We start from the raw sequence: 18,691 nt of genomic DNA on the forward strand, positions 1-18,691 counted from the left end.
GGGTTTTTTTTTTTTTTTAATCATCACCGCATTAAAACACTGCACAGCAACACGAGCCCACCGAGGCCGAACAACCCCGAGTTCAGGTAACCAGCCAAAGCGACTGCGGCTCTTTAAAGCGTTGTGAGGAGGAGCAGCAGCAGCAGCAGCAGCAGCAGCAGCAGTGTGTGTTTATGTGTTAGCAGACCGAGGAACGGGCTGTGCTGCAGGCTGTAGTGGGAAATGGTGCAGAGCCAGTGCGGTGTTACTGCTGTAGAGGAGCTAACGTTAGCGGGCGAGCTAACGGGAGCTGGAGGAGGAACGACGTCCCGTTAGCTCGCCCGCTAGCTGCACATGTTGTCCTTTAAATGTGGCCGCACCGGGACACACTCACAAAGTTAACAGAGCCGAGCACGTGTGTTGGGTTTGATGAGGTTTGAGCGTCCCGTTAAATCGGTCGCTGTTGGGAGTTAGCCGTATAGCTCAATGCGCTTTTAAAGAGTAAACCCCGCACTTGTGTTGGTTTCCTTCCAAGTCTGTGTCAAGTTAAAGCAAATGATGACAGCGAGGACTTTCACCCGTTTCCCTGCATGTAGATAACCCTCCTAAAATAACCCCTAGTTGGAAATGTTTCCGTTTCTTCCGACTCACATAATCCCTCGGTGATGAATTGATTCAAAGTGTCAGGTTGTGTATGTAACTTGTACAAGGAAAGGTGTGTTCAGGAGAAATGATCAGTGTTTTCAGAATTTCTAGGTGTTTTTTTTTTTATTTTCGTGTATCCTGTCAAACTTTTATCATAGTACGAGTTTATGTCGTCCAGATTAAGTTAACGACTGTTTTTATGCAGATCCTAAGGCTACATGGCTGACTAGTTGTGGTAATATTAACAGTATGTATCCAGTGTTATGTAATGCAGATTGGTACATGTGTGCTTTGTGAAGAAAATGTGAATTTTAAACACATCTCAACACATTTGTAATTGAGTGAAATGTGACACAGATTTGAGATGGAGTTAAATGAACTTTTTTGGGGGGGGTTAGTGTAATTACTGAAACAAACGGTGGGAACTCACTACAGCTATAGTTAGTTAGATAAACCATGTGCCTTTCAGTCCGTGTTGCTAGATCCACGTGTGCAAACTGGTTACATTATTATTTCAAGCACAACCTGTGTCTGTGCTACTCGTGTGCTCCAGTAGTGACCTTCACCTCATAGTACTCTTGCGTTATCTTCTCCATCCAGTTCCAAGATCTCAGGGTTTTGCTGTGATATTTGTATCTCCCCCAAAATGTATTCCGTTACTACCCCCTCGTCTCCATCCTTCTCCCTCCTCCGTTTTATTCTTAATGAGAGAATCTGATCCGAGCCTTGTGCTGTCTCCTCTGCCACAGTGAACTGTATGCAGCATGCCTTCAACAGAGGATGTCCTTCACAGGCAACACTGATTGTTTGAGTCGGGCCGCTTTTGAAACGTGGAGCAGAAGAGGTTTAAGTACTTCTTTTTTTTTTTTCTTCTTCTAATACTTTATTGACAGTCTTTTCTAGCTTTGTCCGTCTGTCTGCCTTCTGTGGGTCACGTGACCGACAATAGAAACCTAACTTTTCGTGAGAAATGAAATCGAAACTTGCTCCGTCTCTGTTGGCCCCCCGTTTCTTTTTACGCACAAGTCAGGCTTTGGATTTTCCCTTTCCTTTCCCGGTGTAATCGTTGAGCAACCACGTTTTTTTTGCAGCATTTATAAAGCGAGCGGTAAAACAGGACTTTTTATACTCTGGAAACTGCGGAAACACCCTCACTCGTCCTTCGCGCTGGAAAACGCTTTGCTGTTGGAGAAATTAAGGAATCAGGCAGTTTAACCATTTTCAATCTGCAATAGTTTAACAGTTTTTTTTAACCTACAACCGGTGTTTGCTTCATGACTGAAGTTATCTGATCACTGGTAAAGCTACAGGAGCAAATATTCCCTCTGCTTTCACTGCTGCTGTAGGTGAGATCTACAATACTCTGAGCGCGCTGGGGCTTGTGCTACCAGACAGCGTGGTGTGTTTTTGGGAGCATGTACCAGGTTTCATTTTCAAGTTGTCAGTGGACACAGGGGTCTTGGTGATGGAGCAATGGGTCACTGTGAACATGGAGCTGTGCGTTGGTGCTATTTAGAAGATTTGTCTTGACATGACAGCATGCAAAAGAGTTGATTCATCTGTTGTCAGATGGGTTGTTTTGCCCATGCCTCTGCCCAGGCTCAAAACAGCAAGGAGCATAATGACAGTGGATTCTGAAAAACACAGAGTTGCTATTTTGGCTGTCAACTGTTGCCTTGCATCAGGGTCAAGATGAGTCAGCTCCAGCCCCGTTCGGGCCCTGGGCTGCCGGCCCTGTCGGCCCCTATTACAGTGATGAACTAACACTATGGTGTTCTCTATTAATGTGGCGGCGTTCGGGCCTGCTCAGCTCTATGTGACAGACCAGTGATGCTGACTGGGCCAGAGGGGATTGAAACCTGACTCAGTATTGGGTGTCCCCGTGTTGTCAGTCTCACTGATATAGACATTATTGAGTGTTGTCAGATATAACACTTGAGGCTGAATCGATGATTGTTTTAACATAGGAGGATATTGGAATTCTGGACTGTGCGGTTCAGGATGTGCATTTCTACTCAATTCATGTTTTAATAAGGGTTTTTGCAGAAGGAATAACTCTAGCCCTGTAAAACCTTATCATTACAGTCAGGACTGTCAGCTAGGAGCTGCACAGTTTTCTGCGTACAGCTTGCCGCTGACTGACAGTCTTTTTACGCTCTTGTGTCCTTGGAACTTTTTGTCTGCATCAGTGTCTCACTTTTCCTCTCTGCTATGGATCCAGATCCAGCAATAATTTGTAAGGCCAGAAATAAAACAGAATAGTCACAAGAAGGTCTGAATTATTAATCACCACCCTTTTACCCTGGGATTAAGTTTCAGTGTGACTGGAAGAGACAGTATGTCACCCTGCAGTATCCTTGTAGACTGGCTAGGGTATAATCTGAAGATATACACAGCAATGTTGACAGTGTTGCCGTGTGTTAGAGCCTATCCTCTGCACATCATTTTTTCTATAATACCCAGATATTTTATTGTCCACTGTATATTTTATACTGCGTTTCATGAAAACAAGTGTCCTTGGAGGTGGTACAGATTCACTGACTTATCCAAGGACACGTGAACAGGTTGGAGGATTGCCAGCAGGGCCTAATTTTGTGTTATTGGCTGGAACAAGAGTTTCTCTCACCCTCCTGTCTGCTGCTCATCTTCCACCATTCAGTTATCGTACTGTCATTATTTCTATTAACATTCTCCTGACATTGTCCTATGTTTGTATTTCAGGTGCTCTCAGTGTGCAACTGGCCTGCCCTGATTTTCCATCAGGGTCTGCTGTTTGTGCTAAAGGACGTACGCTCATACAGAAGCTGCACAGCCAGCTGCACCGGCCCCCTTCACGCTCAACCCCTGCGCTATGAGCAGAGGTAGAGGAGGGCCTTCCAAAGAACACTATCACAGGCATCCACCGCCGGACCTCCAGAGCAAGGAGAATTACCACAGTCCTGGTCAAGCCTCATCCTACCCTAGACCTGGCCCGCAGCAGCCCCAATATTCAAGTTACTACCACAACCCTGCCTGTCCCGCAGTGCCCCTACAGCCCCCAGTTCCTTCTCTCATTCCCTCCGCTCCATCCATACCGAACCACAATAACGTGGCCCCTAAATCAGTGGCCCATCACGGCTCACAGAACCACGGCCCCATTCCTGGTCCCAATTCCTTTCAGTACCAACAGATAGAGTTCCTGAGAGGGCAGAACTTTGAGGCGCCACAGTTCAGAGCCAGCCCACATAGAGCTAGAGGGGGAGGGGGAGTGGTATCTGGAAGGTGGTCTGGTTCCTCATACCAGCCCCAGTCAAGTTATAGTAGATATCCAAACCTTAACAGCAGCCCAAGGGGTAGAGGGGAGCACAATCAGGACCAGAGTTTTGGATACCCACCCAATGCGAGAGCCCCGCGAGGTACCCCAGGCTCTCGGCACCTGAATCAAAACCAGTTACAAGGTCAAAACCACAGCCAGTACTCCAACAGACAATGGGGCGTCCAAACAGACTCTCTGTCTGAGAGTTTTCAGAGTTTGTCCTTTCATCGAGACAGACCCAACAGAGGAGAGAGGTTTGACAGACATTCTTCATCCAGCAGCTCAGGAAGTTTGAGCTTTCATAAAGTTAACAGCGCTCTCACTCCTGATGTCCAGGACCAGGTTCACAGGGCTTTGGCTGCTTTGAAGCCAAGTGAGAGTATCTCGGCAAAACTGTTAGCCAAAAAACTGCATCTTCCTAAAAAGTTTGTCAACCAGGCTCTGTACTCATTGGAGCGCTCGCAGAAAGCCTCCAAGAAAGGACTCACCCCTCCTGAGTGGACTCTATACAGAGAACCTCTCAGATGCGAGGAAGCTCAAAACTCTAGAGTACAAAGTTCACCTTCCCGTCCATGTGTCAGCGTCGGACACCCTCCTGAAGCCAAGGTTGAGCTAAAAACAAAAACAGCGGAAAACTTTCGACAAGCAAAAGAAGAGGACTCTGACACAGAATCCAGTTCTTCTAATTACTCCTCTTTAGAGTCTGACTCGGAAGAATACCAGTCGCCAGAAAAAGGTCAGCACCAAGAGGAACAACATCCCGGCACTACCAGCTCCCCTGATCAGGAATTTAACTTTCCCACAATGGCAGAGCAGAAGGACCTTATTCTGAAATACCTCCTGCATTCGCGGGAGGCAACTTCTCTCGTCATAGCCAAAAATGTGGGTCTTAGGACTGCCAAGCAGGTCAATCCCACCCTCTACGCTCTGGAGAAGCAAGGTGAAGTCATTAAGAATGGAGAAGTCAACCCTCCTACCTGGGAGCTCTCTACCCGCCGCAGAGAGAGGATGGAGAGAAGCATTAAAGCTGCACAGAGCACCCCAACGGAGGGAAGTCAGATGGAGGTAGAAACCAGTAGAGGTGAGGATGGAGGAGGGTCCATCTTTCTTCCGTCTACACCACTACCACCAATACCAGGCCTCGAGCCACAGCCACTCCCAGAGGTTTGGATGCCAGAGCAAAGTCACAGTGAAGCGGTAGGTCAACTTTTGTTTTGTATTTATTTAATGTTATTAAGGTGAATACATTCATATGAACATAGGCTGATATAAGAAGGATATCTTAAACATGACATGGCAGTCATATGCCAAAAAAGCAAAATATATAAGAGCAAAGATTCATTAAAAGGAGGTTACTCCTACTAATAACAATAGTAGATTACATGTATTACATACATTTGACTTATGATTAAAAACACCTAGAAATAACTAAATGGGATCTATTTGACTATAATTCATATAATTAGCTTAAGTGGTTCCTAACAATTTCTGGATAATAAAAATATTAGAACAATAATACCACATGGCATTTGCAATAGTTTGACATTTTGGGAAATGCACTTAATTGTTTTCAGCCTTTATGCTAAGCTAGTGAACAGGCTGCTGACTGTAGCCTTATATTTAATAGACAGACATGAGTGGTTGCATGTGAATTGTATACACAGGACACATTTCCCTGAAAGACGTGAAGCGTCTTTTTACTAAATGTATTCAGCTAAGGTTTCCAGCCTTGGACTTCTGCCCTGATTTTATTAATTGCTTTACCTCTGCTCTTCCCTTTTCAGGCCCAAACCTCCCTTCAGCCCCCCTCCTCTACCTCATGTAAAGACGAAGAGACCAACGAAGGTCAGTGGGCCACTGACGACATCCCAGAATTCCTCAACGCCATTCGCAGAGAGACAGATGCTGGGAAACTGGCAGCAGAGAAGGCCAACGCTGTGGGAACTGTAGCTGTGTCGCTGGCTGCGCCACCTCCCCAGAACCTGTGGGCCAAATTGCAGGAGGTGAGGCTGAAGAACCCCGTCAGCGGCCTCATGGAGTATGCCCAGTATCTGGGCCAGAACTGTGAGTTCCTGCTCCTGGACCAGTCGGGACCCTCTCACGACCCGAGGTTAGTCGCATAATCTGCTCTGTTTGTTTGTGTAAAGTAAATTCATCTGTGATCAGATTCATGAAGTGATATTGAACTTTAACTAGGGATGCAACAGGGCCTTTACTGAGCTCACTTAGTAGATCAGATATTTCTACTCACTGATTTTGTTTGTTTATAGAGGTCATATAGAGGCATCAGTATTAAACTGGGAATGTTTCATAACCAGTTTAAAAATATTTTTTGTTCTCCTCCCACGTTTGTTACCTTTTGTGAAGCACCCGTTGACAAACTTATCGATTCAAAATCAGCAAGAAGTAAATCTGCCGTAATGAAGACATACGACGCTGCCAATTAAGAATGAAAAGGACTTTGCTTGTTATGCAGCACAGCAGTCTCTGAAAATTGTAGCTGCTCAGTTAATCGTCAGTTAACATATTGATAGATCCCTGTGTCTCATCTGTAAATCTTTCTCTCCCTCTGTCAGATTCCGTATGCAGGTGATGCTTAACGAGAGGCTTTTTCCTGTCGCAGAAGCTTCCAGTAAGAAGGTTGCAAAAAAGGACGCTGCTGCGGCCACCCTGCGCATTCTCATAGGAGAGATGCAGGGAGGGGCGAGCACAGGCGACGAGGGAAATGTTGCCAGTTTGGACCCAGTGATTGATCTATTCCAAGACACCGCTGTAAGTTTGTGTTTGAATGTGTGGAAATAAAGCCTCAATCAATCTGAGAAACTAAAAACTGCCAAATCTTGCTTTGAACGCCTGAGAATGGTCAGGCACTAAAGACATGAGTAAAGAGCACTATATTTAATACTGTAAACAGTGTCGATATCCATCAGTCAAGTTTACGATGGTTATGGAGGACAACATTTAGTTAGTGACCATTTTGCAGCCTTCGTAAAAAATGTGAATATATCAGTGGCTATATTATTCAAAAAGAAAGTCGCCAAATGATTATTTTCCTTTTTTTCCCTTTTTTTTTTTATTTATTTAAAACTATTTTGTCTTGCTTGTCCACCAGGGGCCAACTGAAGGCATAGGGGGAATTTGTGGGACTGGTAGTGTGGAAGGGATTGGGATGGAAGGACCTCGCCAGCCACTGTCCCGCTCTTTGCCTGGTGGGAAGAATCCGGTGTCTGTCCTGATGGAGTACAGCCAGCGCAGCGGGAACCCCATCGAATTCATCATCACTGGGCAGGCAGGTCCACCGCATGACCCAAGGTACTGGCTCTTTCGCTTCCCTCTGAATCTGTCCTTTCAGATGTTCTCCCTCACACTGCAAGTCCCTATGTGGTCGTATATTTCCTCCTCAGGGAAACTGTTGATCAGCTATTTCTGGTTAATCTGTCCTCAGTACTGTAGTCAGCTGACAAAGACACAATACCATCTCTGTCTAGTCACTCTTTACCACTCTTTCTGTTTATAATCCTTCCCTTTAGGCAGCCGGCTTGGAGATACAATACAAACTTGTTTGTTTGTGTTTTCCTCCAATCACTTTCTACAAATGCTGCATGCATCTGTCTTGCTCACTGGTACACCATAAGCTCTACTGGTACTGTGACAATGTCGTGTCCATTTCTTTATCTAAATGTGATAACTCTGCAATCTGGAAGTAACTAAACAAAGCGTGACACCATCTATGATCTCTATCCCATGTTCAGGTTCATGTACAGGGTGAAGGTCGGAGAGAACTTGTTTTCAGAGGCCTCAGCTCCGAGCAAGAAGGCAGCCCGCCAGCTGGCAGCAGAGGAGGCCGTCAAAGAATTAATGGCTGATGGGAGACTACAACTCAACAAGGTAAGGAGTGAGAAGCACAGAACAACTCACGTTTGAGAGGACAGAGAGGGGGTTTTGAAAATCCCCCAACTGAGTGGAATGACTTCAGAAAAACAGATCACTCAGACTGAAAGAATTTATTTTGTCACCTCTGTCACACTGTTCTGCTCTGTTTGCTCAATACCATTCACATCTCTCTTTCTTTCTCTTCTCCTACTCCCTTCTTTCTTTTCCAGCCTCAGTTGCCCTTAGGCTCTTCCAGTGATAGTGATGGCAGTGGTTCCGGGACTACATGTCCCTCTTTGCCCCCTCTGACTGCCGATGAGTTGCGAGCAGCGCATGAGGCCGGTGTCGGGGACCTCATCAACCACCTGAACAACAACGCAGTGTCTGGTCTTCTGGAGTACGCTAGAGCCCGGGGCTTTGCTGCTGAGATCCGGTTGGTGGGCCAGTCTGGGCCACCACATGAGCCTAAGTATGTGCAAAATGTGTGAAAACAGACTGGATAACAAAATGTCTTACTTTCCAGGTTAACCCCAAAAATATGTTCTTTATATAGCTGAGAAAAAATAATTTCTATCATAATTAAAGGAACACCAATGAGGCCTTTCTGCACTTGATATGGAAAGGAAAATACTCAAATGCATATTTGTGTTTTTCTGCTATTGGTTTTAAAACAACTATAGTTTCCATGGGATCTCCTGGATCTTTGAGCAAGTGAGAAAACCCTATTAAATCCTCGTCTGATTGCCTTTCTCTTTGCCACACGTTTCCAGGTTCACATACCAGGCCAAGCTGGGCGGGCGCTGGTTCCCTCCTGTGTGTGCATCCAACAAGAAGCAGGGAAAACAGGAAGCAGCAGATGCTGCACTGAGGGTTCTGATTGGAGAGGCTGAGAGGGCAGCCCGCACTGGGGAGCTTATCCCAGCTGAGGTACTGACCTTCCAATGTTTTCACTTTTTAATATGCACCTGAATATGCACCAACATCAAAAGAGCCTTCTGTGACTCAACATGGGCATGAGGCAGCATGTAATGGAATTACAGAGACAATAAAGAGGCTCATTACCTGTGCTTACCTGTGTTGAAAATTTGAGCTTCATCTGAATTATCTGCAGTAAATGCCTGCATGTAATTAGTATACCACCACCGAGCAAAACTGATTCTCTGAAAAAATAACAGGATGAATGCGTATATGCACACTTAAAATGAGATGATACCCCAGTTAAAATGTAACTAATCTAAAGTCTCAACATATTTGCTGCTTCCCAGTAAATGAATCACTTATGTTGACTGGAAGGCTTAAGCTTTGTGGCAGCTATAGGAAGTGATGAATTTGTATTGAAAGCTTAGAAACATTAAACATACAAACATTACAGCTTCTCTGGCAGCACAATACTGAGGCAGCCTGCCTTAAGATGTGTGTGGATCGTCATAATAATTTAGTGTGGTAGTTTTAAGACTGGATTGTACAGTCAAATACATTTCAGAGTATTAAATAATCCTAATTTCCTTTCTATTTTGCCTGTCCTGTCCCTGTATACATCCCTCTCTCTAGCTTCCAGTGAGTGGCAGCACTTTGCATGACCAGATAGCAATGTTGAGTCACCAGCGTTTCAACGCCCTGACCACACGTATCCAGCACAGCCTTCTGGGACGCAAGATTCTGGCCACCATCGTCATGAGGAGGGGGGAGGGCCTAGGGACTGTTGTCAGCCTGGGAACTGGTATATCCATTACCTTTAGAATATAATCTGTGAAGCAAAGGGAGGTAGTAATAACATGGAATATAAGGAATTGGTTTGCAGCATTAAAAAATACATTGCCACTACATTTTTCCATGATATGAGGAAGTTTGATTTGAGTTTGTGCTCAGAGGCATGCACTGTCAGAGAGTTTAAATAGAACTAGGTCACTGCAGAACCAAGAGGCGTTGAATTGTTGTGTTGTTTGACATTGAATGTGTTTCTCTTTTCTTTTTTTTTCTTTTTTTTTTTCTGTCAGGAAATCGTTGTGTTAAAGGGGAGGAGCTGAGCCTTAAAGGAGACACTGTTAATGATTGCCATGCGGAAATCATCTCCAGAAGGGGATTTGTTCGGTAGAAATAGATCTTGCTCTTTATCAATGTTTCTCTCCCAGTTCTGAAAATACCCCGCTCCTCTCCCAGACACGGTCTGCAGGACATTATTTATAAGTCTATGTCACTCACTATCTCTTTTCCTCTTAGGTTTCTGTACAGTGAGCTGCTCAAGTACTATGATGGCACAGAAGACAGTATATTTGAGCCAGCGGAGAACAACAAACTGCAAATCAAATCTGACATCACCTTTCACCTCTACATCAGGTGGGAGTATCAGATGTGTTCTTTCTCCTTGTTCACCTCCACCCTTGTTCTCCTCTTTCATTCCTGACCTGTCCCTCACTCCGATACATCAATGTTTCACATTTGGATCAATGCACTCTGTGTGTCATATCAATGCCTTATGTCTCTTATTTCTCTTTTCTCCATAGCACGGCACCTTGTGGGGATGGTGCTCTGTTTGACAAGTCATGCAGTGAGTCAGGGGATGATGTTGAGGGCCATCAGCCTCTGTTTGAGAATGCCAAGCAGGGCAAACTCCGCACCAAAGTAGAAAACGGTGAGAGTTGAGACTGACACACATCGATCTTTACAAATGTAAAGTATATCAGTGCAGTGAATGGAAGTAAATGATTCCACTCCCTGTGACCTTTTTGTCTGTGCGTGTGGTATTGTTTGTGCCAGGCGAGGGCACCATCCCAGTGGAGTCGAGTGCCATTGTGCCCACCTGGGACGGCATCCAGCACGGTGAGAGGCTGCGAACCATGAGCTGCAGTGATAAGATCCTGCGCTGGAACGTGTTGGGTCTGCAGGGGGCGCTGCTCACCCATTTCCTGCATCCCATCTACCTGAAGTCCATCACACTTGGTAAAACATAGTGTTACATTGTTTTCCCCTGCTGAAAAACGGATAATGTAACAAATATCCATGAGCAGTGAAATTGGATACAATTCCCACTTTTACGTTGCTTCTTGTCTCACATTTCTGTTCTACAACCCATCTGTCCTGTTCTGATCTGTCAGGCTATCTGTACAGCCACGGCCACCTGACACGTGCAGTTTGCTGTCGGCTGGCCAGAGACGGTGAAGCATTCACCAAAAGTCTCCCTTCTCCCTTCATGCTAAATCACCCAGAGGTAAGTTTTTGGCAATGTCACATGTGGACATAAATCAGGAGTATTAAGGTCATTCTCACTAAATGAATCAATTAGGCTACCAACACTTCTATTTGTGTCTGCACAACTGTTTCTTTATTGCTCATCTTCTTTAAATTTGGCTCATCCATCAATTAACAAAAACAAGGTAGGTCACTGTCATACGCTGAGCACACTGCCTCAGGGGTGCAGGAGCTGGCAGTTGAGCACAATTCACCACAATTCACTTCCTTGTTTTAGCCCATTTTTGAACACTTTCTTGGCTTTCATTAACACATCAGTGACTGGTTGAATCTACCATCCTTAATCGAGCAGCCGTCACACTGATACAGGCGTTGCACAGCTCATTTTAACATGCTCTGTTTGGAATTGCTGACTCACATTGAAGGGCTAAATAAGCCTGATTGAACTAAATATGCTCCCCTCCCCTTTTCGCCACGCCACCTGGTTGGACTGTAGGTGGGCAGGGTGAGTGTATACGACTCCACACGTCACACAGGCAAGACCAAGGAGTCCAGTGTGAACTGGAGCTTTCCAGACCAGCACAGCGTGGAGGTGCTGGATGGGACCAAAGGCAAACTGGATGGGTATGTAACTAAACACATTGTTTATTTTTAGCTTTGGACTGTTTAAGTCTGTTATTGTCCACTCAACAACTTATTATTTAAGGAGTAGTGCCGCAAACGAGGTAACAAAATGAAACAGACAAGAGAAGTACTTGAGTACTTTTCAGAGCCTGTACTTTTTCACTTTTAGTACTTTTTGACTACACTACTTGAGTAAAGAATGTGTGCACTTTGCCATCTCTGAACCCACCACAGATTCAGAGATTTTGAATATAAATATATTCATGCATTGACTGATAGTCTTGCCTTAAAAGTTTTTAAAAAGTTATTGATCACTTTGGCACCATATCACTGTCAAGAGACATCCCTGGAATTTGTTTCCAGAAAAATTATTTGAAGATATCATAATCAGCCGTATAATTCAATTTGAGTTAGTACAGTGCATCCCAAATAATCCTAACCTTCTGGTAACACCATATCTTGTGAGAAGAAATGGGAGCTGTGGCAAACTATAAATAATTTACAAAAGAAAAACACAAACTAATAAAACCCCATGGCAGCATTTTTATTTTTTTTTTTGGATAATTTCAAGTGCTCTGTTGTCTTCAGTAAAAACTGTCAAGTAAGCACAAGCCTAATTACATTTTAATTAAATCACCCAAAACAGTGAGCAGCAGGCAGTAAGTAAGCTAAATAGGAAACACTGTATGATCAGAGGGAAAATGTGTCATGCCAGCTTGCCAGACAAACTATGTTTTCCATGACTGTCACACTTGTTTTTTCTATGAACACTCCGCTAAAGATCTCTCTAATGTCTTCCCTCTAGGAACAAACTGAGTGTGTCCAGAGTGTCCAAATCCAACCTGTTCGGTTTGTTCCACTCTATATGCCAGCGGTCTGGTCGTACAGACCTCCTCTCCCTGCCCTCCTACTCCCAGGCCAAGATGTCAGCCATGTCCTTCCAGCTAGCTAAGCAGCAGTTCTTCCGAGCTCTCTCCGTCCATGGTTACGGTGCCTGGATCGGCAAGCCGCTGGAGGAGAAGAGCTTTGAGGCAGGGGAGGGAACTGTAAACAATGGAGCAAGTTTCCCTATGGGATACCCCAGCAGTAGAAACGGAGGCACAATGGAGTACAAGCAAGAGGAGGCGTAGAACAGTGCAGGGTGCATTATTAAAGGGGTAATATAAATATGTGAGGGTTGGGGAAGAAAAGCACAAGGCAGGGGCAGATTGAAAGAGTGGATGTGAAGGTTAAAAAAAGGACAATCAAACAATGCGTAGCCAGCAGCCAGAACTGTATCTTCTGATGGAACATGGTTAAAGGCTGCAGAGGAAGAGTGATGGGAAAGGACAGAGTGAATGAAAGGAAGAAGGCAAGGGCAAGGCCTGAAGGATGAGTGGGGTCACAGAGAGCTATGGAGAGATCCACAGGGTGTACAGAATAATGTAAACACTACATGAAAAAGGACTTGGTTTGACATCACTATGCTATACACTGCTGCACATCTGGGTTGTAGTAGGCTGCAAAACGACGACTGTTTGTCTGCTTCCTTTTTATAATGTTTATAACTAGGTTCGTTTCAAATTCTAATTTTCGTTTGTCATTCTGGTGTTTGGCATATGGCGCCATTGTGTTTCCACCGTTTGATATGTCAACACATTTTTTGCAGGTTCTTTGACATTGCAATTGCAGTTAGGACCAGTTGATTTGGCCTCTTGTCTGATTTTGCAAAGGGGACCTTAAGTAGCTGACAAGTGCTTCTTAATTAGAATTCAACCTAATATGACCCGCCATTGTAGCAGTGCTTGTAATTGTGATTACATTCATTTAGATTTTAAGTCCTCTGTCATGAAGTGCTTATTATTTTTTCTGCTCCCTATGTTCTACTGCATGGAAATACAAGCAGCTGCTTTTAGCACAGCGAGCAGAAACAATGGGACGCTCTCAGCAGGAATCATACTTTTTGAAAATTGCACTCACCCTAGTTAGATGTTATGAGTAAACTCAGCACAGTCCCAGCTTATATTGTACACAAGAGGCTTTCCTTGTACATAAGAATATCAATGCCAACTTTTATTCTGATCAGTGACTAACCAAGCATTCACTGTCCAATATCTGAGGCTGTAGCCACTGTACATACTCTGAAGCCTTCAATCAGGCCTCTTTCTGTGTAAAATTTAAAGTTACAGTACTCCCTCAGCTGTCCATGCATCCACATGTCGTTGCTATGGTTCCATTAGCGTAGCATTGATCAGTGTGCCCCTGGGATCAGATCCATCATTTATCTGTGCTTTTGTGCTTTTATATAGAAATACTAATGTCATTACCTCTAAAGAGTAAAATGTTTCTGTTATGTTGTGTTCTTGTTTGTGTGCTTTTGAGTATTTCCTTTGTTCTTCATTTCTGTCAATAAGTTCATCGGTACCTGGCCATGCTAACAAGTCCTGGAAAGTCTCAACTGTCCTGCCTGCATATTGTTTTTTTACATCTCTATACAGGATGGTTTAAGGTTCTCTTGCATGGCCAGTTCTTGAGGACTGCTAAGTGAGGACAGTTTTTTTTTTTTTTTTGTCTAAGGAGAGTGTGTAGTCTGTTCTTGAGTTGGTTACGTGTAGATGGCTGGTGCAATATATACATCAGGTATATACAAATACATGAACACACAGATCTACAGTGGGGTCCATAAGCCCGAGTCCAGTTCCAGAAACTCGTGTGTCGAAAGGTAACCTAATCAAATAACTAATTTCTTTATGGTTCTTGAATAATGTTTTTTTAATAATTTTATTTTATAAATGCAATAAGTAGAAGTATTTAGAGAAAGATTTCTCAGTATTTGGTTACTGCACTACGCTTGTATTGCACATTGTTGCCCAGAAAGGCTTCAGGTATTTTGATAGAACATGAGAATCCATATTATCCGAGCACTCTTTAAGAGCATGTCAGAGATGTACTGTCATGTTACAGCTTGTAACATGACTCCATGATACTTCAGTTTGGTGTAGCACCTTTAATGTACGTACAGAGCCATAGTCTTGTTTTCAAACCATTTTGGGCTTGAAGTGATGATATGCCTCTGTTGAGTGGCACCTCTCTCTGGCCCATTCAAGTTTTAATTGGAGACTTTTATACTGTCTTCAGCAGTGATATGTATACTATTGTTTAACCCTCAATAAAGACTGAAAACAGACTTAAAAACAAGTAAAAAGTATTTTCTCAGCAGAAGTCCTTCATTAAACTACAGCACTAGCTGCCAAAGGCTTTTTAGTATTTATTGCATTTGTTTAAATAATACATTATTTTTATTGTCAGCGCTGCATACATTTGAATTAAAACATAAAATAAGATTTTATTAGTTCTCTCATTTTTATCATTAAAATGTACAGTTCTTGGTAGTAGACTCAGACTTTTGGACCCCACTGTATTCAAAAATGGATGTTTGAGTAAAATGCTATACTGTCTGTGTGTGTATGTATATGTATAGGTTTAATGTATATATTTTGTAAATCATCTACAATTGCTTTTCTATATTTTTTTTTCCTGATGTTTTAATTCAACTGCAATGGAATCAGCTGTTTTATACCAATGATGACATTTGGAAAGTAAAAAAAATAAAATAAGTAGCATTGTTTCAGTGGAGTGATGTGTTTCTGGTATTTTCTTCATTAGAGTCTGGTATACTGTCTGTTTTATTTATTGAAATCAGCCTGGAGTGTTAGAGATATTTAGAGTCAACTGTTGAGTTTCACTAAGGGGACTGAAAATGTCTCACAGTGCCTCTGCTTCTTACTCTTCCTGACAAAGCTTTGGATATTACAGAGAAATAATGACTGGAAAGACTTTCTAAGCTAAGGTTTGAGTGAGTAGGAGGTGCTAATTTTTACAGCAGGGGCTCCCTTCCTCAGGGGGACATTTACATTTAGTCTGCCGCCAAATAGCTGCAGAGCCTATTGCAATGCTCCAAAGGATCAGCAGATGGAAATATGTCCTCGCCTTAGGGCCAGAGGCTCTGTGTGAGAGTGAGGAGTGGAGAAAGGCTGCATGAAATCATCCCCAGGTGATCTGATATGCATAGTGGATGCTTGTCAAAATCTGTAGATAGATTTACTTATCAAGATCTGTGCAGCACTGATATTTATTTTATCTGTCGACCAGGATATTATACTATGGGATCCTCATATTAATGACATGATCCTACATCTTTTGCTTTCATTTTCAGGCTGTGTAAATCCAAGAGTGTTTATGTGCCGCTACATCTACTGAATTTTAATGTTAGATCTAAGGCCAGCACCAGGCTACTTTAGGAGATGTTTCAGGTTTCAGAATTAGTATTATTATAGAGTGTACATTTGATTCAGCTTTATTGTCACTGCACACAGTAAGTACCAATAGCATCTAACCAAGTAGCATCTAACTACATGCAAACAGCATCAAAAGTCCATATAGAGATATATGAAGATAAACAAATGAGCAATAGACCAGTGGGGTAGTGATATAAAATAATATATCAAATCAGCATTATCATAGTGGATGCAGATCAAAATAACAAGAGGGTATTATGGAAGTCAAAATATGCATATTATTGTTATGTGCTGTAAAACCATGATACTGGATAGTACTTTAGCACTTCAGCAGTGTCTTAATGATGCAGTAACACTTTGAACAAGACATTTAGAGCTGTCGCTCGGTTTGATGTCTCACTGGGAACAAATAGTGATATTCAGTGTCTAATTTTGAATCAGTTCTGGGTAGAATTAGATCCGGTCCCCAGTTCAGCAGCAATTGTTTGTCTCAAGGGACAGGACAATGGCAGCAATATTGCCAGCCAATCAGTGTAGTGCCTTGTAAATACTTTTATTGTTAATGCCCCCCAAACAGCCCTGTTTCATTAGAGTAGGATGTGTAGCAGTGGAATCCCAACAACTTCTGATAAAACAACATCACAGACATATTTGAAAGGAATTCAGTGGTTCTACCAATTTGTATGATAATAGTACTACACTTACAGTTGGAGCTATAAAATCAATCAATGAGGTTCCCTTCAAGTGGGCAATACTGAGATAAATGTGTGTACATATAGATATGTGTTTGTGGTGTCCAAATAGCCTGTGTGCAATAGTGAGGGTTTGTTTCAATCAGGATTTCCACCCATGATGGTGGGAGGCAGGACTAATGATAGAAGGAGAGGAGTAAAGCACGATGGAGTGGAGGATGGACGAGTGGAACGGGACTGCATGGAGTGAAATATTAGTCCAGACCGAAGGGCTTAAAGGAGCCAATCGATGCTCTCCAATGGAAATAAATGAAAGGGGGGAAGGAGGGAATACATGAAGGCTGAGTGGGGAGAGATACGGCTTAGAAGCTAAGCTAAAAACACACAAGATCATGAGAACCTGTGGAGTCTGGTGCAAATTTATGTTAGCCATCAAAGGTGTGACAGGAGGGATCAAGCCTCAAGTCCATGAAGCATCAGAAAGGAAAAGAGAGTCCCTGGAAAAGAACCTTGGTACTGTTAGATTAGTATTTTCAGTTTGATACAAATATTTTATAGCATGGTACTGGCCATAGTATAAAAATGACACAGTTGTACTACCATTTTACTAGGCTTGGTACAAAACAATGTAACATGTTAATGGCACAAACAATGTGCCACTACAACTGCTGTGGTACATAATCACAGGCTATAACATGGTGCAGTGATTTAACACTGTCACTGTAGGAGTATATCGTCACTCATATTACAATTCTAACAATGCCGGTCAGTCAGTCCGCCACTAGGGTCCAGCCTGAAAAATCATAAGAACTATTTGATGAATTGCTGTTAAATTTTTTACAGACATTCACGATCCAGAGAAGATGACTCCTACTGACTGTGGTGATCTTTACCCTAGCGCCACCAACAGGCTGACGTGTGGGTTTTTACAGAAATATCTCAACTATTGGATTGATTGGAATGGGATTTGGCACAGATATCCATGTTTCCCAGATGATTAATTCTATTGTCTCATGACTACTTAATCTGTGGCACCACTGGCAAGTCAAAGTTTTTACTTATCTTTTAAAAAATCTCAACATGCACTGGAAATTTGGTACAGATGCCCATGGTGCTCAGACAGTATCCTACTGTTTTTGGAGCTCTGATTTTCCTTCTCATTTCTTGATAGCTATTGAGTGGATTGCTGTGAAATTTTGTGAAGATATTCTTGGTCTCAGAAGGAATTGTAATATCTTTGGTCTTTTCATGTAACACCATCATCGGGTCAGAATTTTAATTTGCATTTACTACTTGCAAAGCATGGTTAAAATGATGATGTTTGCATCCTTCTCAGCTGTATTTTGTGTTTAGTGCTAAGAAACAAATGCAAACTTGCAAACTAAGATGATGAACAACATCAGCATGTTAGCATTGCCATTGTGAGCATGTTAGCGTGCTGCTGTTTAGCTCAAAGCACCAGTGTGCCTAAATACAACCTCACAGGCCCACTTGCATTGCTGCGGACTCTTAGCTGTGTTAGGGTATGGTTTGTGACTTGTTTGACTTTTCACACCCTGAGGATTTGTAAAAGTAAATGGATTCTGTGCAATGACTGCAACAGCTAAGCAGAAAAACACCGAAAATGGCCCAAGAGAGGCTTGACGCATTTTACAATACTCACAAGAAGCCATTCCAAAAAAATTTTAACATTTTAGTGTGAACATGTTTCCAGAAAAGGCATCAGCAGCAACATATTAAGGAACAGGACAGACTTATTTCTGTGATTTAATAAACTAAAGGTTTTTGCTGAAATTGACAAAACAATCTCAACTCAAGGTCAGCTTACTCTACAGAATACTGTCAAGCTCAACTTTTGAGAAGTCCCAGAGGTGCTCAGAACAATGGCAAGATTGAACATCCACAGTTCCATCGTAACTGAACAATCTCAATCTGCCGTCGTGGACTTTGTGGTTCAGTGGAAAGCTCCAGAGCAAAAGGAAAAGAATGAACTGCCTAGCTCAATTTTGAGTTTGGCCGTAATGGTACAATGCATAGTATAATAACAAATGGGAAAAATGAGAACCATGCCATCAGTTCATGTGTGAGACACTACTAGAAAAGTGCCTTATGTGGAA

At 42.9% G+C, this 18,691-nt stretch overlaps 1 protein-coding gene across 4 annotated transcripts; it reads left to right on the forward strand.

Moving 5' to 3' along the window:
- adar (adenosine deaminase RNA specific) lies at positions 1–15,220 on the forward strand. 4 transcript variants are annotated; one of them, XM_035671935.1, is made up of 16 exons: positions 1–86; positions 3,346–5,116; positions 5,704–6,029; positions 6,496–6,691; positions 7,032–7,231; positions 7,672–7,807; positions 8,023–8,261; positions 8,563–8,719; positions 9,344–9,512; positions 9,790–9,883; positions 10,013–10,129; positions 10,297–10,424; positions 10,550–10,732; positions 10,888–11,000; positions 11,478–11,605; positions 12,411–15,220. In XM_035671935.1, the coding sequence occupies exons 2-16, from the start codon at positions 3,476–3,478 to the stop codon at positions 12,733–12,735; spliced, it is 4,152 nt and encodes a 1,383-aa protein (XP_035527828.1). In that variant the 5' UTR covers positions 1–86; positions 3,346–3,475; the 3' UTR covers positions 12,736–15,220. The 4 variants fall into 4 exon arrangements, with proteins under 4 accessions (XP_035527828.1, XP_035527830.1, XP_035527829.1 ...); XM_035671937.1 differs by lacking the exon at positions 1–86 and adding an exon at positions 1,325–1,468; XM_035671936.1 differs by lacking the exon at positions 1–86 and adding an exon at positions 1,593–1,970.
- The last annotated feature ends 3,471 nt before the right edge of the window (positions 15,221–18,691 follow it).

The sequence above is a fragment of the Morone saxatilis genome, unplaced genomic scaffold (assembly GCF_004916995.1).
Source record: "Morone saxatilis isolate NCDOM2014 unplaced genomic scaffold, NCSU_SB_2.0 Contig24, whole genome shotgun sequence".
Classification (NCBI taxonomy): domain Eukaryota; kingdom Metazoa; phylum Chordata; class Actinopteri; family Moronidae; genus Morone; species Morone saxatilis.